At 57.0% G+C, this 25,906-nt stretch overlaps 1 protein-coding gene across 2 annotated transcripts; it reads left to right on the plus strand.

Moving 5' to 3' along the window:
- The first annotated feature begins 56 nt into the window (after nt 1-56).
- On the plus strand, nt 57-24,235 carry SSC5D (scavenger receptor cysteine rich family member with 5 domains). 2 transcript variants are annotated; one of them, XM_044759138.2, is made up of 14 exons: nt 57-932; nt 1,464-1,490; nt 1,790-2,098; nt 2,286-2,405; nt 2,620-2,733; nt 3,150-3,458; nt 5,037-5,354; nt 5,624-5,800; nt 7,572-7,889; nt 9,522-10,082; nt 10,158-10,472; nt 10,620-10,787; nt 19,116-19,280; nt 22,216-24,235. In XM_044759138.2, the coding sequence occupies exons 1-14, from the start codon at nt 908-910 to the stop codon at nt 24,150-24,152; spliced, it is 4,863 nt and encodes a 1,620-aa protein (XP_044615073.2). In that variant the 5' UTR covers nt 57-907; the 3' UTR covers nt 24,153-24,235. The 2 variants fall into 2 exon arrangements, with proteins under 2 accessions (XP_044615073.2, XP_044615074.2); XM_044759139.2 differs by lacking the exon at nt 1,464-1,490.
- The last annotated feature ends 1,671 nt before the right edge of the window (nt 24,236-25,906 follow it).

Raw genomic sequence — 25,906 nt, forward strand, 5'->3', positions numbered from 1 at the left:
TGTTGGTGGGGGTGCTGGCCTGGGATGAGGGAGGCGATGAGCTCACGGCAGGCAGCCTGCTCCTTGCCAGGCGTCTGACTCACGCTCCCCATTACCAAATTTTTTCCGCCTAACAGCTGCCTGGTGCAGAGAGAGTGTGTGACGGTGCGTGTGTATGAGTGTGTGTATGTAGAGTCCCCCCTCCCCCACGTAAGCCTCAGTCCTTGGTCCTCCCATCCCCCTGCCCCAGGTCCCTTGGGGACACATAAGTTCAACCACTCCTCTCTCAGATGGAGAGCTGGGGATAGCATATAAATCCACCAGGGAGAATGGAGAGGGGTTTCTTAGTCTCCTGTCCTGATCTGGGAAGTCCTTCCTGGTGTCTGGCTGCAAGCTGTCTTGCTGCACTGTTAGCCCCAGAGGTACAAGGTCCCCAACCCCAGCAGCTAATTTGAATCCACATTTGATTCCCTCTACCTTGGTCCCCCCATGCTTCCCTGGCTGGACACAGGAGGAGGCAGATGGGTGGGTGCCCGCCCCTGCTATTCCCCCACTCGCACCCCTGTCTGGTCACTTCCCTGCAGCCTGCCGTCCCCCATGCATCTCTAAGCGCAGCGGCGTGACTGGCCGCCTCCCGTGTGGGTGTTTGCAGTTGGACACCCTCCCTCCTGCCCGCCACCCCCCTCCTCCCCAGGCCTCAGCGGCCGGCCAGCCCCCTCCCCGCCCCCCCTCCTGTCCCCTGCCGCCTCCTCAGCAGCCTCTCTTCCTCCTGGCAAAGCGTCCAGCCCCTGCCTGCTCCTCCCCGGGTCCAGGGCGCCTCCGGCAGGCGCTTCCCTCCCGCCCTCCCTCCCTCCTACGGTGGCCGCCGCCTCCTCCCCTCTCCTGCTCCAGTCCCCTTTCACCCCATCCCTGCCCCGACTCTGCAAACATGAGGGTCTTGGCCTGCATCCTCGGTGAGTGACCCCTTCTCCTTGGGGACTCAGGGGCCTGGGCCCCACTCTCTGACCCCTGAGCTCATCCATTTGAGGGACTCAGACTTCCCGGGCCCCATCTCTGGCGCTTGGATACGGGACATCTGGCCCTCCCTGCCTGATCCCCCAGGGACCCAGCCTCCTGCATGCCCAGTCCCACGCTTTTAAGAGCCGCAGGCCTTGCCCACCCCCTACCACCAGCCTTGAACCTGTGGAGAGTCACCCACCATTTGACTTTTAGCCAGGCCCCCGGGGGAGCACCAAGGGCCTGGCCCCCCTGCCCCCGCCCCGTCCTGACTTGAGGCATTTGGGGCCCCACCCGTCTCAGGGGCCTGAATATTGCCTGTCCTCGGCCCAGATTCCTGCTTCCCAGCGGTGGGGTTTCTGGTTCAGAGGTGTGAGGATTCTGTGTGTGTGTGTATTGGGGTATTCAAGACAAGGGGCCTGTGCTGGAGAAAGGACCCCCTTGGGCCTGCCCCTCACTCTGTCCCACCCCTCCAACCTCCCTTCCAGCGGCTCTGATGGGGATCCAGGCTGTTGGTAAGTGGCCCCGAACACTCCCGGTCCTGTGCCCGGCCTTGCCCTCTGCTGGGATTCTGGCCACCACCTCATCCGGCTGTGACCTCGGGCGCTGCTCCTCCCAGAACCACTGGGCGGCCAATCTCCTGCTTCCCACTGGGGCCCATGTCTCTCACCACTGCTCTCCTCGAGTTGAGGTCCCCACCAATGGCCAGGACAGCTGGCCTCCCGGTCACATCCTGCAGGACAGCCCCCGGCCCCTGCCTTCCCTCTGGCCCCCGGGCCTCTGGGATGTCACAGCCTTTCCTCCGTCCCCCCAGAGCGGCTGCGTCTGGCGGACGGCCCCCATGGCTGTGCTGGCCGGCTGGAGGTGTGGCATGGCGGGCGCTGGGGGACCGTGTGCGACGACGGATGGGACCTGCGTGACGCCGCCGTGGCCTGCCGGGAGCTGGGCTGTGGGGGGGCGCTGGCCGCCCCTGGAGGTGCCTTCTTCGGGGAGGGCGCGGGGCCCGTGTGGCTGAGCGAGCTGGCCTGCCGGGGCAGCGAGGGGCAGCTGGGCCTCTGCCCCCACCGGGGCTGGAAGGCCCACATCTGCTCCCACGAGGAGGACGCCGGCGTCGTCTGTGCAGGTGAGGGGACCTGCTGGTGCTCAGCCCAGGATCTCTGAGGGTCCAGATGTCCCGGCACCCCCAATCCCTGACACCCCCTCCAAAGCCAGGTGTCTCCCTCCAGGACCCCCAGCTTAGCGTGTGGGGGTCCCAGCCCCTGCCTCTCTCCCAGGGCCCACTGCCTCCATCACGCTGTGCTCTCTTGCAGGTCAGCGTGTGGCCAACGCAAGGGACAGAGATGAGTCACCTTCGGTCCTGGATGGGCACTCCTTGCTGGGGCTGTCTGGGGAGCTGAGCCCCGGCTCTGAGGAGCCTCCCGTGACCCACGGTGAGCCCACCCTGCCTGGTTCCCTCCTTCTTGTTTCAGAGGTGCGGGGAGGGGCCTTCTTCATGGAGATCCCCCAGCAGACGGACAGATGCCTGCTCTCCTCCACAGCCCCAAGGGTCCCCTTCAAAACCCCTTCGGAAGCACGGCCTGGCCCCCCAGGTGGGAGGAAGGGTGAGCAGCTCCCAACCTCCCTCCCTGGTGTCTCCTCTCCCAGCCCCTCGCCCAGCCGGGACCCCCCAGAACAGCTCCCGGAAGAAGAGCCCCCGGCCGCCTAAGCAGGCCAAGTCCACCAGGGCCCCTTTGCTGACGGCCGGAGCCCCCCGCCAGGGTGAGTCCCCTGAAGGCTCCTCTCTACAGATCAGCACAGGGCGAGCCCCTAGGCCCAGTCTGGCCCAAACTGGGGACCCCCCGGGTGCCCTCCTCTTAATCTGTGGCCCTGGCAGGGCTCCAACGAGCGTCCCATCCCTCATGGAGTCAGAAAGTCAGGTCCGGGCTCCCTGGCTTCTCCCCTAGCCTCACTCAGTGAGGGGACCCCATTTTCTGCTCCCCGGACCCAGGCACCCTGCCCCACTCAGTTCTAGGCTCTCCCATTAACGACAGGGCTGGCAGGCAGATCTCTGCCACCGCTCCCTCCAGGCCTCAGTTTCCCCAGATGGAAAGTGAGGGGTATTTGAATCCACTCATCCACAGCTGCCTCACACAAGGCCACTCACTGTCCCCCTCCCTCGCTGCCTGTCCCCTCAGAGCGGCTACGCCTGGTCTCCGGCCCCCACGGGTGCTCGGGCCGGCTGGAGGTGTGGCACGGCGGGCGCTGGGGAACCGTGTGCGACGACGGATGGGACCTGCGTGATGCCGCTGTGGCCTGCCGGGAGCTGGGCTGTGGGGGGGCGCTGGCCGCCCCTGGAGGGGCGAGATTCGGCCCAGGCTCCGGGCCTGTGTGGATGGATGATGTAGGATGCGGAGGCGGAGAGCAGGCCTTGCGGGACTGTCCCCGAAGCCCCTGGGGTCGGAGCAACTGTGACCACAGCGAGGACGCAGGGCTGGTCTGCACTGGTATGTCCTCCTGCCTTCCCACACCTGTCCGGGAAGCTGTACAGGGCTTGGCCAGGTCTGCCCTCCTCACCTGCAGGTCACAACCCCGGCTTCATGGAGCTCTCCAATCGCCCCTTCTCTTTCCTTCTTTCCTCCCTTCCCCCTTCTCTCCTTCCTTTGCTCTTTCCCTCCATCCTTCCACAGATGTTCATTAAGCACCATCCCAGCCTGGCAGGTTGTCACCGAGAGAACCAGTCCTCACTCTCGTGGACATCCTGTTGCTGAGCTGCAGGACGCACCTGGCACAGGGTAGCTACAGTGGTGGCCCCCAGGTGTGGGTGGGGAAGTCCAGGGGCTGTAGGGAGATAGAGGGTACCCTCCGCCCCCCACCCCCAGGCAGGGGCAGGAAATGCTTCAGTCAGCGGATGCAAAGGGGGAAGAGGAAGACAGTGTCCACCTGCGTCCCTACTCTGTGCTAAGTCTCGTGCTGGGTGCTTCCCCCGGGCTGGGTGATCTCTGAGCCTCATGCCCGCCTGGACGGCCTCGTGGGGTGCTGGTTTCGCCCCTTTCTTCACAGCTGCAGAAAGGAGGCCCAGAGAGGTTAAGCAGCTGATCCGAGGTCCTAGGCCTAGCAGTTTGGACCTGGAACTTGACCGCCGGGTCTGTCCACTGCACACAGCTCGGCAGGGCCTCCTGGCCTCTGAAGCCTTGGGCGTGGGGGGATGGAGACCAGCAGGATGCAGGCTGGGTGCAGAGCGGTGGACTGGGGGCAGTGAGGGGGGCCCCCTCCGTGTGCCGTGGCGTGGAAGGCATGTGGAGGCCAGTTCATGGGAGGTGAGTCTAGCCTCCAGAGAGGGTTAAGTCTCAGGGAGAAGCGAACCCCATTGAGGGGCCTGAGGACACTCGGTGTTGGCCCCTCTCTGGTCTGGTCATTTCTCCAGGGCAGCGATAGGGGTTGTTTTGCCCCAGCCTACCCTGAGGGGATAGACAGAGGGACTCTGCAATGGTGACCCAGCTGTTACCCGAGAAAGACCTGACAGAAATGCGCCCTATAACCAAAGCGGTTAATATCTAGATTAGTGGTTCTCCACGGCGGGTGATTTTCCCACTCCCCAGCCCCCAGGGGATGTTGGGCAATGTCTGAAGACATTTCTGGTTGTCACAACCGTGGGTGCTCCTGGCACCTGGGGTCGAGCCCAGGAATGCTGCTGGACATCACACAGTGCACAGGACGGCCCCTCCAGCAAAGAATGATCTGTCCCCAGATGTCAGTGGTGCTGAGGTTGACAAGCCCTGCTTTACAGGACCAGAGAAGGCAGCGGGCAGTGGGAAGCCGAGCTGGGGCGCCAGGCCTGGGTGGTGGATGGAGGGCTGAGGGCCAGGGTTCCCAGGGCCTGGCCCTGGGGAGGCAGCGACATGGTGGGGTGGCTGGGCCTGTGGGTCTCTTGGTGACTGGCTTCCAGGCTCAGAGCCTTTCTCTCATTTACAACTGGAGATGGAATAGCTGCTTTCCATCATTGTCTTGTGCCTGTGCACAGCTTGTCCCCGCTCCTCCAGCACACTTTTCTGTCTTTCTCTTCTCCCTCTCTCCCCGTCCAGGCCCGGCCCCCCGGCTGCGCCTGGCTGACGGCCCCCATGGGTGTGCTGGCCGCCTGGAGGTGTGGCACGGGGGGCGCTGGGGGTCTGTGTGTGACGATGCCTGGGACCTGCGTGATGCTGCCGTGGCCTGCCGGGAGCTGGGCTGCGGGGGGGCGCTGGCCGCCCCCGGAGGTGCCTTTTTTGGGGAGGGGGCTGGACCCATCCTCCTGGACGACCTTCGGTGTCGGGGGAACGAGACAGCCTTGCGATTCTGCCCGGCACGGCCCTGGGGCCAGCATGACTGCCATCACCGAGAGGACGCAGGGGCCGTGTGTGACGGTGAGGGGTCACGGGGGTGGGGGAGGGAGAGGCTGGGGATGTGGCCGTGGTGCAGCCCTGGAGTGGGGGGGGGGCAGAAAGTAGGGGGCTGTGGGCTGTGTATTTTCCTAATGGATGCCCCACGTGCACCCCTCCATCCAGACCGCCCCCTTGCCCCAGCTTGTCCTCCTCCGCGAAACCTCATCCTACGTCAGGTTTTTGGGATGGAGGGAGCGGGAGCCACCCGGCTGCTCAGCAGTGGGCGGTGATCACCTCTTCCCCTGCCGCAGGTATGCCTCTCGGCTATGTCCCTCCCACGGCCCCTGCCGTGGACGGCAACAGCTCGATGCCCAGGAAGGTGGTGTCCGGGCCCCCACCCCCTGTGGTGAGCCAGGCCCCGCGGACAGCAGGCGTTCCACCTCCGCCTGCCTCCCCCACTGCCCCTCAGGAGCCTGGGCCTGAAGCTGGTGAGTCCCTTCTGCTCCCCAAGAAAATAGGGTCTTAGCTTCTGTTTCCTCCCCGAAGTCAGCCCCCAGGTATCCTTTCTCCCTGCTCAGACACCGTCTCATCGGGGTCAAAGAGAAGGGTGGAGGATGGGAGCACCAAGCCCCAGGCTCAGAAGAGCTGTGCTCAGTTTAATGCTCTATGGCACCATCTTGAAATGTATGATAAGTTTTGAAGGCTGCCTTCTTCTCACAAATACTGAAAGGACTGGATCAACGGTGGCTGTTGCCTTAGAATATGGGCTTTATTATTATTCGAGCGTGGTGTGGCCGACAGGTCAGGAGACGACTGCCATTGGAAAGATAGTTGGTTTCTCACAGTCCCCGAGAGGAGGGGGCACAGCACGCCACGTGACGCAGGGCCACACAGGGAAGCACCAGAGCCGGTCGGGAGGCAGAGGGAGCGAGGGGAAAGCGTGGGCTGGAGCTGTGATTGTGGTTTCTGCGGGGAGGCACGGGCGAGGCAGGGCGGCAGGCTTAGGACCGGCTGGTTTGAATCATTTCCGTGGGCTCTGGATTGGCTGGTTTGCAGATGAAAGGCACGCTCCAGGAGTTTCCCATCTCTAGGAATTAGCAAACCCTGGGAGGGGCAGTCCCTGCAGGGTCAGCAAGGCCCCAAGATGTCAAAGCATCAGAAATACGGAAAACAAAAAGGCATCATTGATACAGCTGGCTCCTCAAAGTTGGAAAAGGCCGAAAACAGTAGGAACTTGCTCACTGTTCCTGGAGGCCTCTCTCCCCTTTTCCTGCATCATAATGATAGTAATAACAGAACAGCCACCATTTACTCGGCAGCTGGCTCCGTGTGACCAGTGCTGTTCCAAGCCCTCCACGTGTCCTCCTTGGGTAGCGCTCCCTCCACTCACCCGCAGGGACTGTCTGGTCTCCATGTTACAAATGAGGCTGCACAGCCACAAAATGCAAAAGCCAGGACTCGAGCAAAGGCAATTTGTTCCAGAGCCCACGTGATTTTTTTTTCTTGTGGTAAAATATACGTAACATAAAGTTGATCGTTTTAACCATTTTAAGTGTACCGTTGAGTGGTATTAAGAACGTGTGCATTATTGTGCAAGCGTCACCACTGTCCGTCTCCAGAAAATTTCCATCATCCCACACAGATCCCCAGACCCATTAAACACTCTCCCCACCCCCAGCCCCTGGCACCGCCCTCCTGCTTTCTGTCTCTGTGAATCTGACTTGTCCAGGTCCCTCACAGAAGTGGAATCATACAGTGTTGGTGTTTTTGTGTCTCGCTTCTTTCACTGAGCCTAATGTTTTCCAACTTTATCCATGTTGTAGTCTGTGTCAGAATTCCTTCCTTTTTAAGGCTGAATAATACTCTGTCGTATGTGGGCACCACATTTTGCTTATTCCTTCATCCGCTGATGGACGGTTAGGCTGTTTCCACCCTTTGCCTACCGTGAATACTGCTGCTGCGAACATTTGCCGTGAAGTATCTGCCTGGATCCCTGTGTTCATGTTATTTGGGGTGTATCCCCAGGAGTGGCATTTCTGAATCATGTGGTCCTTCTCTTCATCCCTGTGCCTGCTGCAGACGAGGGCACAGCGCGGGCTTCAGTAAATGCCCACTGCCAGAAAGGAAGGATGGATGAAGGAAAAGCCCATATTGGCCGATGGGTGGATGAATGGGAGGAGGGTGCAGGGAAGGTGGAGGGAGACTCAGAGAGCCTAGCAGCCGCCCCAATTCTGATGCTTTGGGTCTCTCCATCTGCAGGGTCCCCCCAGCTGCGCCTGGTGGCTGGGCCCAGCAGGTGCTCAGGCCGGCTGGAGGTGTGGCACAGCGGGCGCTGGGGGACAGTGTGTGATGACAGCTGGGACCTGCGGGACTCGGCCGTAGTCTGCCGGGAGCTGGGCTGCGGTGGAGCTCGGCAGCCAGACCCCGCTGCTGGCCGATTCGGCTGGGGCGCTGGCCCCATCTGGCTGGATGATGTGCGGTGCGTGGGCACCGAGGCGTCGCTCTTCCAGTGCCCTGCCGCTCCCTGGGGGAAGCACAACTGCGCTCACAATGAGGACGTTGGAGTCACCTGTGCTGGTAAGGAGGCTCTAGCCACCTGCTGGCTCCCGGAGGGCTTCCTGGAGGAGGCAATGAGAGCTAACATCTGCCCTAATGTCCACTGAGTGCCTGCCTCCTAAGCCCCTGCCCTGGGCTGGGTGTTTTCACACACCTGACCACATTCACACCTCACAGTAAGTCCAGGTTGGTGGATGTTATGCCCATTTTACTGATGAAAATGGTGAGGCACAGAGAGGTTAAGTAACTTGCCCAAGGTTACACTGCAACTAAGTGACAGAGCTAGGATTCTTTCTCCTCCTCCTCTTTCCAAGAATCAGGGAAGTCTCCCACACAGAGAGGAGCTTTGTTCTCCCCAAGATGAAAGGAAGCGCACGTAGGGTCTCTGGGAGATGGAGAGAAGCCAAAGTGAGGGCCAGCTGCTATAAACCCAGGCACCACATTTGGTGTTCATCGGCCAACATTGACCGAGTACCAGACACTGATCAAGGTACTGAGTCCTCAGAAGGCAGTGAACCGGGCCCTGGCCTTCGAGAAGCTCACAGCTCACCGAGGGAAAGAGACGCCCCAACAAATTGTTGCAAGCCCATGGGACACATTATCATTTGGGAGGTCCCCAAGACCATTCTCAGGTTCCATGATTTCCTAGAAGGACTCACAAAAATCAGAAAAGCCGTCATACTCAGGCTTATGGTTTCTGGCAGCGAAAGGACTCAGATCACAATCGGCCAGGGGAGGGGCGCAGGGGCAGGCCCCAGAGAGACCTGCGTGGTTCCAGCCGTGCCCTCCCAGGGGAGTCGCACAGACAGCACTTCATTCTTCCAGCAATGACGCGTGACAACACACATGTGTTGCCAGCCAGGGAAGCCCTCCCAGCCTTGGTGTCCAGATTTTATAGGAGCTCAGTGGTCACGAGACGTGGCTGGCTGCCTCCTGGCTATCCATAAATCATATCATGAGCATAGACTGTCTGGGTGGCCCCGGGGTCCCCAGAGAAGCAATGCTCTTATCAAGCAGGACATTCCGAGGGCATCAAGCTTGCCCCCAGGAGCCAGGGGCAAAAGGCCAAGCCCTTCTTGGGGCACGGTTAACCCTTTACTGCACATGTGTGCTCAGCAGGAAGGTGTGAGCGGTGCAGTGGGGGCCGGAAGGCTGGGGTCGTCCATTCTGCCTGAAGCCGAGGCCCTTGCCCTGCTCCCTCTCCTCCCGAGGGCCCCGGGAGGCACAGAAGGGTTTTAAGCTGGGGAGTGACCTGGTACCACTCTGGTGGTCCGTGAGAGCTGGATGGGGAGGAAGGGAGAGCCATCAGAAGGTACAGGAAGCGAGGCTGCACCTGGGGAGATGGAGAGGACTGGTTGGGTGTGAGGGGGCCAAGGGGGGCCTGTCACATCACAATTGTAAGTGCCCTGAAGGCAGGGGACGGTGTCGGGTTGCACTGACACAGCATTGCCAGGGTCTGGCACAGTGCCTGGCTCACAGGAGATGCCCAATAAATGTTTGTGACATGAATGAGTGAATAAGGAACAAAGAAAGAATGAATGAATGGGAACATGGTGATTGACTGTGGAGGGGTGATGAGAGGGGAGGCCTGGATGGACGAGCCTGGCATCATGGTGTCTGCCATCTTCTCTGTCCTCCTCTCCCGCCTTCCAGGGACCCCTGGCCTGGACTCCATCTCAGACCCCTTCAGCTGGAGTTGGATCCCTGGCCTGGGGAGAGATCCGGATGCCTGGCCCCTGGGGGAGCTGGCCACCAAGCCCTCTGCAAGGCTGACCCCCAGTGTCCCCGAGAAAACCACCACCAAGGCCCCAGGGAAAGTGCCCAAGAGCACTAAGAAGTGGGTGACCAAAACTGCAAAGAGACCAACCACTCAGCCCCCTGTGATGCCAACCACTAAACACGCCAGGGCCCCGGGCACTCAGGGTGCCCCTGAACTGACCTCACGCACCACCACAACCCTGACCTCAGAGGCCCCCCCCAGGCTGACCTCACACACCACTGCCACGCGCACTCCCCGGGCCCCCCGAGAACGGACCTCTAAGACCATGGCAACGCCGACCACTCAAGGCCCCTGGGAAGTGACCTCCGAGGCCCCCAGCAAGCGAATGCCTCAGGCCTCCATGGAGCCATCGGCCGAGATCCCAGCAGAAGGTTCTCCAGAGTCATCCAGAGACCCAGCCCCCTCTCCCACTGGGAGCATGGCTGGGGGCTCTGGTGAGTGGAGGGAATGGGGAAGGGCGAGGCTGACCCCTGCTGACGCCCTGACCTGGGGCCTTCCTCCCCACGCAGGCCTCTTCCGGGTTCGTCTGGCCGATGGGCCCAACCGGTGTGCCGGCCGGCTGGAGGTGTGGCATGCTGGACGCTGGGGGACAGTGTGCGATGACAACTGGGACCTGCGGGATGGCACGGTGGCCTGCTGGGAGCTGGGCTGTGGAAGGATCCGGCCCCGGGTGGGCAAAACCCACTATGGCCCGGGGACCGGGCCCATCTGGCTGGACGACGTGGGCTGCAAGGGAAGCGAGGCCTCGCTGAGTGACTGCCCTGCCAGGCCGTGGGGACAGCACAACTGTGACCACGAGGAAGACGTGGGGCTCACCTGCACTGGTACCAGGGATGGCGGGGGGGGGGTGGGGGGCCGCATGGGGACCCAGAGTCGCTCTGGAGATTCTGGAAGGGGAGCTCGGACCATCAGGAAGGGCCTCTGAGACCGCTGGGGGCATGGGGCTCAACTCTTCACCCGCTTCTCCCAAGGCCACGCAGACGAGGAGGATTATCCCCCCTGGACCTGGGACCCCACCTCGGGAGAGGACCTGGCCAAGGGGACCACCGCTGCAGGGCCGTCTGGACACACTCTCTCCTCGGCCAGCACTGGGAGGCCAGGGGCCTCCTCCCCAGCAGCCAGGCGCCTTCCAGGCACAGGTGAGGGCATGGCCGGGGGGGATCTCCCTGCAGGGCCCCCCCGAAAGACCCTCCTAAATGGGCTGGCCTGGGTCTCAGAGACCCGGACAGGGTTGTATTTGGCTCCAAAGACCCTAAAAACGGTCTCTCTTTGGGCTGGGCTGCAACACTCTCCTCCAGACCCTGGAGGAGGAGACCCCTGTGTGTCTCCAGGATCAGACCAGGCTCTGCAACACCTGAGTCCATAGTCCTCCCGAACACCTGCTGTGGTCCCCCAGGAATCGTTCAGGACACATGAGCCTGTGCCCCTCGGACCAGAGCCTCGCCAGACAGCCCCCCAGACCCCCGGCCCAGGCCCACTCTGTCACCACGTGGTCACTCCCACCCCAGCTCCCCCAGACCAGTTCTCGCAGTTCGCGCTCTCATCTGGGTCAGGCTGTGGCTCAGAGGCGGGGCGGGGACCCCTGGATCGAGGGTTCTCTCCCTAACCCGTCTGTCTCCTGGCTGTCCCCAGACTGACCCCCTTCCCCTGGCCAGCGGGGTGGCTTGGTGGCTTCCAGCCCCACAGCTCTGTCCCCCTCTGCTCCGTGGCCTCTGTCTCGCTGTCACCTCTCTCCTTCCATCTCTGCTGCCACACTTGGGGCCTCCACCCGCCTCAGCCCCATGTTGCCGCCACCGGAGCATTCTCGCGCCAGTTTCCGTGTCCTGCCCTCCTCAAGTCCCTGTGAACGTGTGTGCCTGTGTGTCTGTGTGTGTGTTTGTGTTGGTGTGTGTGTCTGTGTCTGTGTGTGTCTCTGTGTCTGCGTCTGTGTGCGTGGCTCATCTCTGTCCCCTCCCTGCACCACGGCTCAGGTCTCCATCCTCCTCTGCCCCTTCCTCACAGCCCACTCTCCCTCCACGTCACTACCTCTGCTCACCCCGCTGGTCTCTGTTCCTCTCTGGGTGTTTCACATCAGTTTCTCTCTCTTTCCCCTCCCTGAGTCTCTTTTTCCTCTTACTTTCCCTGGCTCCCCCGGTCATCGCTGTCGCTCGGTGTTTTCACGGTCAGGGCAGTCTCTCACCGTCCTCCTTGTCCCTCTGTTTTCCGGGCCCTGTCGGCCCCATCGTCTGTTCCTTCACTCCTCGTCTCCCTCCTCCCTCCCCCCGAGCTGCTCTCCCTCTCCCTTCTCTGTCTCTCCCCGTTCTTCTCTAGCCCCCAGCCCGCCCTCCCTCCCCTCTGTCTCGCAGGGGGCTCCGACCCCTTCCTCCCGCCTCCCTCTCTCCCGCAGGCCCGGCGTCGCCGTTTCTGCTCCCTCTCCGCCTGTCGCACCAGCCGTGCCTCTCCCCCCACCTCTCTGCGTCTCCCTCTACCCCCCCGAATGTCCCGGTTCCGCTCTGTCACCCCGCGCCCCTCTGCGCGTCCTCCCCGGAGACGCGCGCCGCCTCTGCATCCCTTCGGGACCGTCCCGCACCTCTATCGCCCTTTCCCGCCCTTTTGGCGTGCTCAGCACGCATGCGCACTCCGGTGCCTCGGCGAGAGGGGCGGGGCGGAGGATGGAGGGGCGGGAGTCAATCTGCCTAGCGCCTTGTGACGCCGCGCGCGCTCTGCGCCTCCTGATTGGCTGGCTGGTCCCGCCCACGGCAGTGAAGGCGGTCCCACAGGACGGATGCGTGTCCCGGGGGCCGGGCTCCCGCTGCGGGAAGGGGAGCAGAGGAGCAGGCCCTGGAAGCGCTGCAATCTTGGCGGGAGGTGGGGGAACCCAAATTGTGAGTTAGGGCTCATCCGGCCCAGTGTGCAGAGGGGATGGTCCTCGGTGCTGTGTAGCCGGGATGCCAGAACCTGTGCTCTCTGCCGCCGGCGCTGCCTGCCTATCCCCTAGCGCCCCCTCGTGGCGGAGACGGTCAGATGCTGGGCACGGTGGCCAGGAGGGCTGCCGGCCGCTCCGGGAGCCCCTTCCTGGTCGGAAAGGCAGCGCAGGAGCGCAAATAAGCGCGCAGCTACCAACTGCGCAAGGGGAATCTCAGGACAGTCACACCTACAACCTTAATAACGGGAGGACTCGGAGGAGGGGCGGGGGTGGGCGGGGTGGGAGTGGGAGAAATGACGGACATGAATTTCTATCCTCGCTGGCAAGGTGACCTTGAAAAAAATGACTCCACGTCTGTGAGCCTCAGTTTCCTCTGCTGAAAAAAGCAGAGCTCCGTGGTTCCTGGAAGGAGTCAAAAAGAGCTCACTCTGCGCTAGGCGCGCATGATTCCAAGAACTGGGTGACGCAGGTCCTGTTGTTTTAAGATTTTATTTTTCCTTTTTCTCCCAAATCCCCCCGGTACATAGTTGTGTATTTTTAGTTGTGGGTCCTTCTAGTTGTGGCATGTGGGACGCCGCCTCAACATGGCTTGATGAGTGACACCATGTCCACGCCCAGGATCCGAACCAGCGAAACCCTGGGCCACCAAAGCCGCGTGTGCCAACTTAACTACTGGGCCACGGGCGGGCCCAGTCCTGTTGTTACATCTGTGTTTCAGGTGGAGAAAAAAATGAGGCTTAGAGTAGTTAGACTTTAATTCAGGAGCCACGACTGAGATCCATTTGAAACGATTTCGCACACATTTGCCTCATCGGATTGGGAAAGATTACTGCATTGCTGAAGTAATTTCAAGCGTGAGTTCTGGAGTCCCACTCCCCGGGTTCCAGGAGTGGCTCCACCGGGATTAGAACTAGCTGGGTGACCTGAGGTCCCAATCCAGTGAGCAAAATGTGTGTGAAATTGTTTAAAACCGCAAAACATTGGTTGTTGAGAGTTATTTACCGTAAATTAACAACAGCTGCAGGATCCCGGGGATGGAGTGATTATTTCATGCAGAGCAATTGGGAAAGACCTCATGGAGGAGACAGTATAATTTCCACCAGGAGAGACCAGGAGGAAGGGGATTCTCAGAGGAGCAGAGGGTGGAGCTGAGAAAATTGCACTGCCACTCGAGGGCACTGTCGTCTCCGCTAGACTTTATCTCCATCATGTGTTTAGCTGTATCAGTTTCTGCTGCCATAATACGTCGCTACATGGTAAGCGGCTTGGAACAACACAGACTTCTTATGTTGCAGTTGTGTAGGTCAGAAGTCTGACAGGGGTCTCACTGGGCAAAAACCAAGGTGTCTGCGGGTCTGTGTTCCCTGTGGAGGCCCAGGGGAGAATCTGTTCCTTTGCCTTTTCCAGCTTCTAGAGACCCCTGCATTCCTTGGCTCGTGGCCCCTTCCTCCGTCTTCAAAGCCAGCCACGTTACATCTCTCTGGCCCTCCTTCTGTCTTCGCATGTTTCTCTGTCACTACAGCTGGGAAGAGTTCTCTAATTTTAAGGATTTGTGTCTTTAGCTTGGGCCCGCTTGGATAATACAGGATAATCTCTTCATCGCAAAGTATGGATGTTCATCACATCTGCGCAATCCCCTTTACCACATAAGGCAGCATATAGACAGGTTCTGGGGCTTGGGGCGTGGACGTCTTTGGGGGAGCGTTATTCTGTCTTCCACAGGATCTGTGCTGTAGAGTCGGTAGAGACTTCCTACATATTTGTTGAATGAGTGGATGAATGACAGGTCACAGCCTAAGTCCAGAGGGAGTGTAAAGGAGGTGAAGCTGGAGGCTCATGAAGTTTGCGTTTTCACTTTCTAGTTCATGGAAGCCACATTTCTTGAGGCTGCCCAGATGATAGAATTTGGAGATGCAGACATTAATTCATGTTTCAAATGCCTGCTGTGTGGCAGGCCTGGGTACTAACCCCTAGGAACATAGCTGATGAGCAGAGCAAGGGAGGGAGAAAGAGAGGCTGAGGGTTGCAATTTAAAATAGAATGGTCGAGGGGTCCGGCTTGGTGGCACAGCAGTTAAGTGCGCACGTTCTGCTTCTTGGTGGCCCGGGGTTCGCCGGTTCGGATCCCAGGTGCAGACATGGCACCACTTGGCAAAAGCCATGCTGTGGTAGGCGTCCCACATATAAAGTAGAGGAAGATGGGCACGGATGTTAGCTCAGGGCCAGTCTTCCTCAGCAAAAAGAGGAGGATTGGCAGTAGTTAGCTCAGGGTTAATCTTCCTCAAAATAAATAAATAAATAAATAAATAAATAAATAAATAAATAAGTAGAATGGTCGAGAGACACCTTACTGAGAAAGTGCCATTTAAGTGACAACCTCAAGGAGGAGAGAGGGAGAAAGCCGTCCAAATATCTGGCTGGAGAGTGTGCCATATAGAGGGAACAGCATGTGCAAAGGCCCTGAGGTGGGAGTGGATGAATGACAGGTCACAGTGTAAGTCCAGAGAGAGTGTAAAGGAGGTGAAGCTTAGCTGGTTCAAGAAACAGCAGCGAGGTCAGTGGGGCTGAAGTGGAGTTGTTGACGGGGATGATGGCAGGAACTGTCTGTGGGCCATTATAAAGATGTCTGCTGTGATGGGGAGCCTGGAGGGAGCTGAAAGAGCAGTTTAGGCAGAGGGTCAGCAGCACATGCAAAGGCCCTGTGGTGGGACCTTGGAAGAACGGTCAGGACACCAGTGGGGCTGCAGTGGAGTGAGCCAGGCAGGGGAGAGTGATAGGAGGAGAGGCCAGAGTCTGTGTTTTATTCTCTGTGCAGTGAGAGGCCCTGGGTGGAGCATTTTGAACTAGGGAGGACCAGCTTGCATGTGCGTTTCCAAAGCAGTCCCTCAGGATGCCACATGGGGAACAGATATTGGAGCAAGAATGAGTGCAGGGAGACTGGGAGGTCCATGGAGAGGTGACAGTGGCCTCGACCAGGGTGGCAGTGGAGACTGAGAGAGAAGTGGACGTGTTCCAGCCATATTCTGGGAGTTGAGCTGATGGGGTCGAGTGGTGGGTTGGATCGGGGGTGAGGAGAGGGAAGTGGGAGATGGGGACCCGCCTTTTCCTGGATCGGGGGACACTGCAGGGTGGGCGAACAGGCTCCAGATGGGGACATTAACGGCTCCATTGGTGATGCGTCTGACACAGGCAAGCGCAGACATTAGCTATGCGGCCCTGCGGCTCTGAGGAGCGCCCGGGCTGAGCTATAAATGGACAGGATGGAATCTGAAGCTGTGGGAATGGACGAGGCTCTGCAGAAGGAGAACCGTGTCTAATGGAGTTCCCACACTCGGCCTGGCGGGTGGATGACTCATGGATTTGGGGTATCGCTGTCTGTTGTGGCTGCATGAGGTCACACAGAGGGGAAGGGATCCAAGAGTAAATGGAAAATTAAATTGAGAGGTTGGATGATGAGGATAACAGTGATAATAGCTAATACTCGTTGAAGACTCTCCATGTGCCAGGCGCCATCTGAGCACATCACTGGGTTTAACTCCCCTCCTCCTCACGGAATCTGTCCTTGCTCCCATCTTACAGATAAGGAGATCGAGGTACAGGGAAGTCAGGAGAGCAAGGGGCAGAGCTTGGGTTCAGACTCCAGGGTTCACACTTTTAACCGCTTCTGCCACGGACACTGGGAAGGAGCACGTGACAGAGTTAGCTCTGGAAAACCCAGGAAGCAGACAGCAGGGCATGACCTCGTTGAGGGGGATAAGGGAGTAGCCTTTGACTCAAATCCTAAAGGGGAATAAAAGCTCACCAGGGGAGTGGGGTCAGCCTTGGGAGATCTGCACCCGTTTAGAACCAGGTAGACCTGCCTGGGTCTGAAGCCTAATGCTGCCCCTTAGCTGTGTGACCTTGGGAAAGCTCCTTGCCCTCTCTGGGCTTCAGTGTGGTCATCTGTAGTGAAACTGCAGCTTCTCCACCTACCGTCTTCCCAAGAGATTGCCAAAAATTAAACTGTCTGACAGCACCAAGGATGTGGGACAAAAGTGGGCATGAGACTCTGCACCTAATGAGGAGGGTAGTTTGACAACCTCAAGGAAGGTGCACATGCCTTCCACGCAGCAATCCCGCAATTAGGTGTTGAGGGGTTCTCACTCAGGAGCCCTGGCACACAGGTACAAGTTCACTGCCGCCGTATTTGTGACAGCAAAACATCACCACAACCTCCCCGCCTGTCGACAGGGGCATAGATAGATGAATGGTTGTATGTTGGGATGGTAGAATATTATACAGAGGTTAAAAAGAAGCAACTAGGGTTATATATATTTAATTCAAAGAATAGCTTATTGTGTGCCAGGCCCTGGGACCCCATGGAGTACATGCCATCATGATACCCACTTCACAGGTGAGGAAACTGAGTCGTGGAGAAGTGAAATGACTTGCTCCCCCAGCTAGGAAGGGCTGCAGCCAGAGAGCAAGCGGGGAGAGGATGTCTGCGGTGTGTCTGTGCTCGTGCACAGCCTCGCACCAGCTGTAGAAGCCGGGCGTGGAGGAGCAACATGGCGTCAAGGGGTCCTGCCTGCTGTGTGTCATTATGGTGTGACACGTGCTTGGGAAGGAGAAGCTGAATTTCAGGCAGTGGCTCTCTGATGAAGGGAAGGGATGGAGGGGATGTCGCAAGGGCTGTAACTCTGCAATGCTGCTGCCTTTTTAAAAAATGTATATTTTAATGGAAGAATGGAATGGATCCCATACCACTGGACCACGAGCATGTGGCTGTATCCCAGAGTGCATCTCAAGCACATACAGAAGCAGGGAGTGTTCCTGCTGACAGCCTGACAGGAGGACAGCTTCGATTTGGGTTCTTAACCGAGTCCTCCTGAAACCTGGCATCTTGGGAAGGAAGCTTTAGTGATCACCGCTCATGGGCTTTTCCCCATTTTTTGTTTTATAATGAATAGTGCTGCTAAGGGTTTTTAAAGTCCTAAGGAATATGGCCATTGGGTAGGATTTCATAGTTATCCTGTGAAGTCATTTAAGAGGCCTGGGGAAGGTATTTAATTAAGAACAGTTAGTGACATGAAGGCGTGACGGAGGTGTCCACAGTGCCAGGTGTCAGGGCGAAAACCAACCCTTGTTGTGTTACCAGGTATCATGCTAGCAGAGGACAGAGCAAGGGATTTCTGCCGTTGGGACGGCTAACCACAGAGCTCAAAGTGACCGAGATAAACATGCCCAGTGTCTCGCACGCCGTCCTTCTGCCTGGTTTTGCGTGCGGAGCAGGACAATGTCTTAACAGGCTCCCGTGGATGGCAGATGGAGGGGCAGGGAGTCCAGGCGGGGTGACCGTGTGGGCAGAGGCTCTGAGGCGTGCAGGGCTGGGTGGGGACGCCTCCCAGTGAGGGCTCCAACGGGAGCAGCGTGTTGTGAGAAGGGAGACGTGGTCAGGTGATGCTGGAGAGGTGCCCGGGGCAGATTATGAAGGAAGATGAGGGACGTGGACTTTGTGCTGCGGGCAGTGGGGACTCATGGAGAGGTTTGGGGCAGGGTGGGGCAGTGGCAGGTCACTGTGTTGGAAGGAAGCCTCTAGGGGCTGGCCGGTGGCACAGCGGTTAAGTGCACACGTTCTGCTTCGGCGGCCCGGGGTTCGTGGGTCCGGATCCCAGGTGTGGACATGGCACCACTTGTCAAGCCATGCTGTGGCAGCCATCCCACATATAAAGTAGAGGAAGATGGGCACGGATGTTAGCTCAGGGCCAGTCTTCCTCAGCAAAAAGAGGAAGATTGGCGGCAGATGTTAGCTCAGGGCTAATGTTCCTCATAAAAAATAAAATAAAAATAAATAAAAAGAAAGAGGCCTCTAGGGTCAGCGTGGGGGGACATGGTCACAGGAAGTTGGGGAGGTGATTGAGGTGAGTAAGAAAGACCAGGTAATGGGTACAGAGTTTCTTGTTGGGGTGATGAAAATGTCCTTAATTTTGATTGTGGTGATGGTCTCACGACCTTGTGAATAGATTAAAATCCACGGAATTGTCCACTTTAAGTAGGTGAATTTAAGCTATGTGAATTACGTGTCGACAAAGCTATTGTTAGAATAAGTTTTTTGATCAACCAAGCTTGAAGGCTGAGCTATATTTTCCTTCTCCATATTAAGTGATACATGTGTATTATATATGATAAGTTTATATGTTATATAAAATTGTTGTCATGTAGATCATCCAAGTGTATTCATTCAAAAACCATAGGAAAAGGAATAGTAGAGAAATGTTCCTGGTAGTTTAGTAATAAAGATATTATAGGGTTTTTTTTTTTTTTCTGGGGTAAAATAAAGGATGAGCAGGGGCAGGGACGTCAGGAAGTTGAAATAATATCTGTCCTCATTTTATCCGCTAGTGGAGTCCCAGTTTCTGTTATTGGGAGGCGAGAACATGACCCCGGATCGCCAGGCAGCTGCGAGGTCAGGGAGGAGACAGGGAGCTCCAGCTGAGACAGGATGCAGCCTGAGCGGGGCCCAGCGGGAGCGGAGGGTCAAATTCAAGGGGAAGTGACTCTCGTTTCTCCCCATGTCTTTCAAGGTGACGAGGATGATTATGAGCCTTCCTGGACATGGGACGCACTTTCAGGAGGAGCCCTGGCCAAGGGGACCCCCACTGCAGGCATACCTGGACCCACTCTTACCACTGGCACCACCAGGAGCCCAGGCCACCCCTCTCCAGTTCCAAGGGTCCGTGGGGACACAGGTGAGGCACGTGGTTGGGGTGACAGGACTAAGATGTTTATGTGGTAGGGTAGAGAGATGGACTCCAAATTCCCCAGTGGGGACCCAACAGAAATACATCCTAAAGCAAGGGGTTATTGTCTATGCCAGTCGTCCTCAGCTGGGGGTGACTGGCAATATCTGAAGACATTTTAGATCGTAACGATTGGGGTCAGGGAGGCTACTGGCACCTAATGGGTGGAGGCGAGGGATGTCACACATCCTACAGTGTGACAGGATGTCCCCCCACAGCAAAGAATCATCCAGCCCCCAATGTCAACAGTGCCCAGGTTGAGAACTCTACCCTGTACCATGCAAGTCACTCTGGCCAATCAATATGAAAATGACAGGAAACCCTATGAGAGAATGGGTAAAGGGGATCAACAGGTGATCATTCGCAGAAGGCCAGTGAGAAACCCTCACACTCATAAGGAACCAGAAAATTCAAATTAAAACGATGACAAACATGGAAAATAATTTTGAAAGGTAGATAATACCAAGTGTGGGTGAGGATGTGGGAGACAGGCATCCCCACTGGATATAGTGATTTGATAAAAACAAGCTGGCAGTATTTAGTGAAATTAAAGATGATTATAAATTACGAGCCAGCAATCCTGCTGTTTGATCTGTATTCCAGAGAAGTTCTTGCACGGGCTTATGAGGGGACATATATGAGGATGTTCTTGGGAACATTGTATTCTTAGGAAATTGAAGGCAAGTTAAGTGTCCTAAAGCAGGGTAACGAATAAGAGAAATCCAGTGGGTGCACATGATGGAATTTTATGCAGAAGCTAAAGCAACGACTAGCTGTATACACAGCAACATGGATAGATATTAACAACATAACGATGAAGGAAAAAGTCAAAAACAGAACGAGATTTCCAACAGAATGTTATTAGCAAAAATTAAAAGCACAATCACAAAAATATACATACACATATATTAACATATATGCACTCTATATTATATAAGGACATACCTCTACTTAAAGACATATGTCAATCACATTAGTGGTGATACCTATGGGAGAGGATTGGGGGGATGGAGATTGGGGATAAAGAGGAGAAAAATTAAAATAAAACAAGAGGAGACATTTCAGGAACTGTTGATGACAACAGTTATCTCTGCACCTTGGATCTGAAAAATTAAAAATCCATACCACTGTAGTCTCTGAGCCCCTACCATAGCTAACTAAGCTGAGATCCTTGAAATAATAATTAAAAACAGTTAACCTTTTCCAAGCAGTCTACCAGGTGTCAGGCACTATTTCAAGCACTTTCTATATATTACTCCACATGAGCCCTTTGACGTAGATGCTATTATCATGCCATTTCACAGATGAGAGAAATGGAGGCACAGACATCAATGAGTATGATAATATTAATAATCACAGGAGTGCTTATTCCATGCGAGGCATTCTGCTAAGGGCTCTGCACACACTCGATCTCCCCGCACCCTCAATGCCGACCCCACAAGGGAGGTACCTGGATCATCCATGGTTTGCAGATGGGGAAGGAACTGAGATTCAAAGCAGCTAAGTAACTTGCCACGGTCACCCAGCTAGGAGGTGACAAAGCCGGGGTTTAAATCCAGGCAGCCTGGGTGGGGGCCAAGCCCTGTACTTAACTTCTTCTTGGGATGCGCCTCAAAGACCCTACAGGCACAAGTGGCACCCTCTACAGCTGTGCCCTTCACTAGGGCAGCCGCCAACACAGGTGGCCATGTAAATTTAAATGAATCAAAACCTTGCAAAAGGAAACATTCAGTTCCTTAGTTGAACCAGCCACATTTCAAGCGCTCATGTGGCCAGTGGCTACCATACTGGACAGCACAGAACATTGCCATCACTGAGAACCTGATACTTAACGGCCTAGACTCTGGATGCAAAGGACTTGGGTTCAAATCTTGTCCCTGCAACTTGCGAACTGTGTCTGTGTGACCTCAGGCAAGTTACCCTCTTGGCCTGATTTCCCTCATCTGTAAAAACAGGTTAAAATTCGCACTTACCTGGAAGCAGGGCCGGGAGAGGGTGAGGCGTCTCACTCTACACAGGTCCAGAAGTTCACGGAGCGCCAAAATACTCAGTAGTCAAGTAAATAAATCTCAATACAATAGTTTAAAAATCAAAAGTAAGGCAAAAAAAAAAATCCACGATGAACTAAATATCAAAATTTAAACTACAAGCAGGATCTGACCCACCTCACTGGGCTCACCGTAATTCCTGCTCTGCCCCATCCTATCTTGGGTTAAAATGTTGACTTTTTGTTCATCGTGTATCTTGCATTAATTTTGATTGTTTAAAAATACAGCATAAGGATATTTAGATTTCTGAGATTAGCTTTCTGAACCCTCCCGCATCCCCAGCACCCTTCGGCACACCCCCCCTTCCCTTCTCATCCTGCACACTTCCGCATCCTATTGCATCCCCCCCCACCAGGATCCGGCATCTTCCGGCAACCTCCCACATCCTTCTCCGTCCACCCGCTCCTGCTTCCTCAGCACCTCCCCGCATCCCAGCTTCTCCCCACGCCCGCACATCCCCTTCTGCACATTCCCCGTATCCTCCCCTGCGCTTCCAAACCCTTTAAACCCCGCATGGGGCACCTTCCCTCCGACCCTCGCCATCCTGCATCCCCCCACGTTTCCGCCCCCTCCCACATCCCCGGTACCCCTCCACGTTCCCTCCGCTCCCCACCTTGCTCAGCCCGGCATCCTGCAGTAACGGAGGACGCCAGGTGGCGCCTGGAGACATCGGAGGAGGCGGGGAGGTGGGTCCACTAGGGCTGGGTGAAGTCTGCCGGTGACCATGACGTCACGAGGCTATGCGCCTTCCCATTGGTCGGTCCATCCTGGGGGCGGGGCGAGCCGCGGGATGGGCGGGGCAAGCTGACCTCCGCCGTCCATCTTTCCCCCTCCAGGTTGCGCGAGGAAGCTGTGGCTCCCCCGCCGGCTGCTGCGGCCCACGGCGGCCAGGCCAGCGCCCCGCGCCCCCTGCCCAGCTCCCTCAGCCTCTCCCGGACCCCCGCGTCCGCCGCTGACCCCCGACTCGGCGCCAGAGCTCGTCCCCGATGCAGCTTTAACGCCGGAGGTGACCTCTCACCCTCCTGGCACTTTGCCACCCAGCCCAGACCCGGCCTCCTGGATGAACTCTCACCTCACCTTGACAACCTCTGGCCTTACTTTGTCCACCCCTGACGCCACCGCGGTTCCATCGCTGACCCCTGAGCTCTCACCCACCCCACCACCCACCTCGCCTAAAGAACTGACGTCTGATCCCTCTGCACCGGCAGTGGTGGCCCACCTTTCCCCTACCTCAGAGCTGACCCCAGAATCTGACACAACCCCAGGCAGGGACACAACTCCATACCCTGTCATGGTCCCAGAACATTCCAGATCCCCAGACACCTCCACGAGTCCTCACCCCACTACCACCTTTCATCCCACCACGACCCCTCACTCCACCATGACCTCTCACCCCACCACAACCTCTCACCCCACCACGACCCTTTACTCCACCACAACCCGTCACTCCCCTATGACCTCTCACTCCATCATGATCTCTCACCCTACCACCTCCCTTCACTCCACCACGACACCTCACTCCACCTTAATCTCTCACCCCACCATGACTTCTTACCCCACCATGACCCCTTACTCCACCACAACCCCTCACCCCACCACGACTCATTACTCTACCTCAACCCCTCACCCCACCGCGACCCCTCACCCCACCATGACTCCTTATTCCACCATGACCCCTCACTCCACCATGGCCACTCACTCCACCATGACCTCTTACCCTACCACGAGCCCTCACCCCACCACAACTCCTCACTCCACCACAACCCCGCACCACACCACCACTCCTTACCCCACCACCACCCCTTACTCTACCATGATCCCTGACTCCACCATGACCTCTCACCCCACCACGAGCCCTCACCCAGCCATAACCCCTCACTCCACCATGACCTCTTATTCTGCTACCACCTCTCAACCCACCACAACCCCTCACCCCATCACAACTCCTTACCCAGCCACGACCCCTCACCCCACCATCACTACTCACCCCACCATCACTACCCAACCCACCATCACTACTGACTCCACTATGACTCCTGACCTCACTTCAACCCCTATGATCACTACCAAGTCCCTTCTGACTTCCTTGGGAACAGAACGTCCCTTTCCTACTCCGGCACCAACAGACCAACCCAGTCTGCACCCCCGGTTCACCTCCATGGGGGCCCCTCACCCCTCCACATCCCAGATGTTGAGCCTAGAGTCCTCTCCAGCCTCAGAGTCCAGCCTCTCCAGGTCCTCTCCAGCCCCAGGCGTGGACACACCAGCCACTGAGGACTTCAAACCACCCAGAAGCCAGAGCCCCAAACTAACTCCTCCACCTACCCAGACCCCACACTCAGCCTCAGACCCCACTCTGACCCCTGACCTGCAGCTGTCCCCCGTGGCCCACCCCTTGGATCAACCTCCTCCTGACCACCTCACCCTAGGGCCAACCCCTGGTCAGGGCCCAGGCCCCCTTGGCCCATGTGTGGTCCCAGTGCCACCTGTAAGGGTCATGGCTTGTGAGCCACCTGCCCTGGTAGAGCTAGTGGCCGCTGTGAGGGACGTGAGTGGCCAACTGCAGAGGCTGACACAGGCCCTGGAGCGGGACCAGCAGGAGCGCCAAGCCCTGGGACTGGGCCTGAACCAGCTAGTGGAGGCTGCCCAGGGTCTGGGGCAGCTGGGTGAGGTTGTGAAGAGACTGGCAGAGGTGGCCTGGCCCCCCAGCACAGCTGCACCAATCACCACTACCCCAGAGGAGGAAGAGAGGCCTCTGAGGGGAGATGTGTGACCCTATCTGGAATTTGAGGGGCTTAACACACTCCCAACCAAAAAAAGGAAAACCAAAGTATCTAATTAAAAACAAGATGTGAATGATGTTTCTGGGGGACTAGGGGAACCCTGGAAAGATGGAATCACAAGATTGATCTTTTTGTGAATACCACAGGCATCATGCAGGGTGATGAGGATGATGGTGGTAATGGTGATGAGCATGAAGGTGGTGGTGATTATGATGGTGAGGATGATGGTGGTAATGATGGTGATGGTGGTGATGATGATGATGATGATGAAAATCTCGATGATCATGATGGTGATGGTAATGATGATGATGGTGAGGAAGATGATCATGGAGATGATGATGAAGATCATAGTGGTGATCATGATGGCGATTGTGATGATGATGATGATGGAGATGATGGTGATGAAGATGATCATGGTGGTGCTGGTCATGATGGTGATGATGATAGCAATGATGGAGATGATGCTGATGAAGGTGATCATGATGGTGATGGTGGTGATGATCATGATGGCGGTGATGACAGCAAGGATGAAGCCCCATGAGGGCAGAAGTCTTTGTCTTGTTCACAGACACAAGCCCAGCTCTTAGAACAGAGCCTGACACAGAGTGCATAATCCATAAATATCTTCTGAATGAGTGCGTAATAATAATAATAATGACTAATATTTGTTGGGCACTCCCTATGGGTCAGCCTCTGTTTTAAGGGCTTTGCGTGCATGATGTCATTTTACCTTCGTGAACGCCCGCCGGGGAGGGTACTATTACCACAGCTCAGCAGGGAGGGCGTGAGCTTTGCATTGCAGCCCGCGTGCCGGAGTTTGAGTCCTGTGGGCGTGAACCTGAGCCGCTCAACTTCTTGGTCAGTTTGCCCAGCGATGAAAGGGGGTTATAGTAGTATAGACCTCACGGGGTTGCCATGGTGATTAACTGATTAATTCGAGTGCAGGAGTGCTTAGTCCTGCTTAGGCCTGGCTCTTGATATGTGCTCATCATGTGATAGTTACTGCTCATCCCCCTTTCACAGATCGGGGCCTGGAGACGCATGGAGGTTGGATCACTTCCCAGGCCTGCCTCACACAGCGCCCTTGCTCCTAAGATATGACGTGCCCACATCAGACTGTCCTGGGTTTGAGGCCACGTCCTGGCTGTGGGACTCTGGCAGTTTATTTCCTTTCTCTGAGCCTGTTTTCTCGCCTGTGCAATGCGGGTAGGAATAGTACCTGCCTCCTGGGGTTGTCCTGAGGATTGGATGAGTCGGTGCAGGTGAGGACAGAGCCCAGCACGTAGGCTGCGCTCAGTTAACGAGAGTGATTGTGACCACTCCTGACTGTGCTCTTCTGTGCCTGACGCAGTGTGGACTCTTAACACGCTACGTCCCGTCCTTACCACAGCCCTTTGAGGGAGGAACTTGATCGCTGTTCAGAAAGGGCACTGAAGCTCAGAGAGGGCAAGCCCTTTCCCTAAGGCTACACAGCAGAGCCCAGACTCAAGATAATGTGATGCAAATTCCTCTGTTTCGACCTTGGCCTGGGGTTCCAGGTCATCACTTCCATGATGGCCCCTCTGAGTGACCTTGGGTGGGCCCCCTTCTCTCTCTGGGCATTGGCTCGTAAACTGGGGGCTGGCTCCCGGACTCTGATTCTGTCTCCTACAGCCTCAGGCAGGAAATTGTCCCCTCCTCCTCTCCCCAGACTAGAGCCTGGCTCAGAGGTCCTGGAAGGTCATAGAGCTGGCGCCCCCACAGT

The sequence above is a fragment of the Equus asinus genome, chromosome 26 (genome assembly GCF_041296235.1).
Source record: "Equus asinus isolate D_3611 breed Donkey chromosome 26, EquAss-T2T_v2, whole genome shotgun sequence".
In the NCBI taxonomy this organism is placed as follows: Eukaryota; Metazoa; Chordata; class Mammalia; order Perissodactyla; family Equidae; genus Equus; species Equus asinus.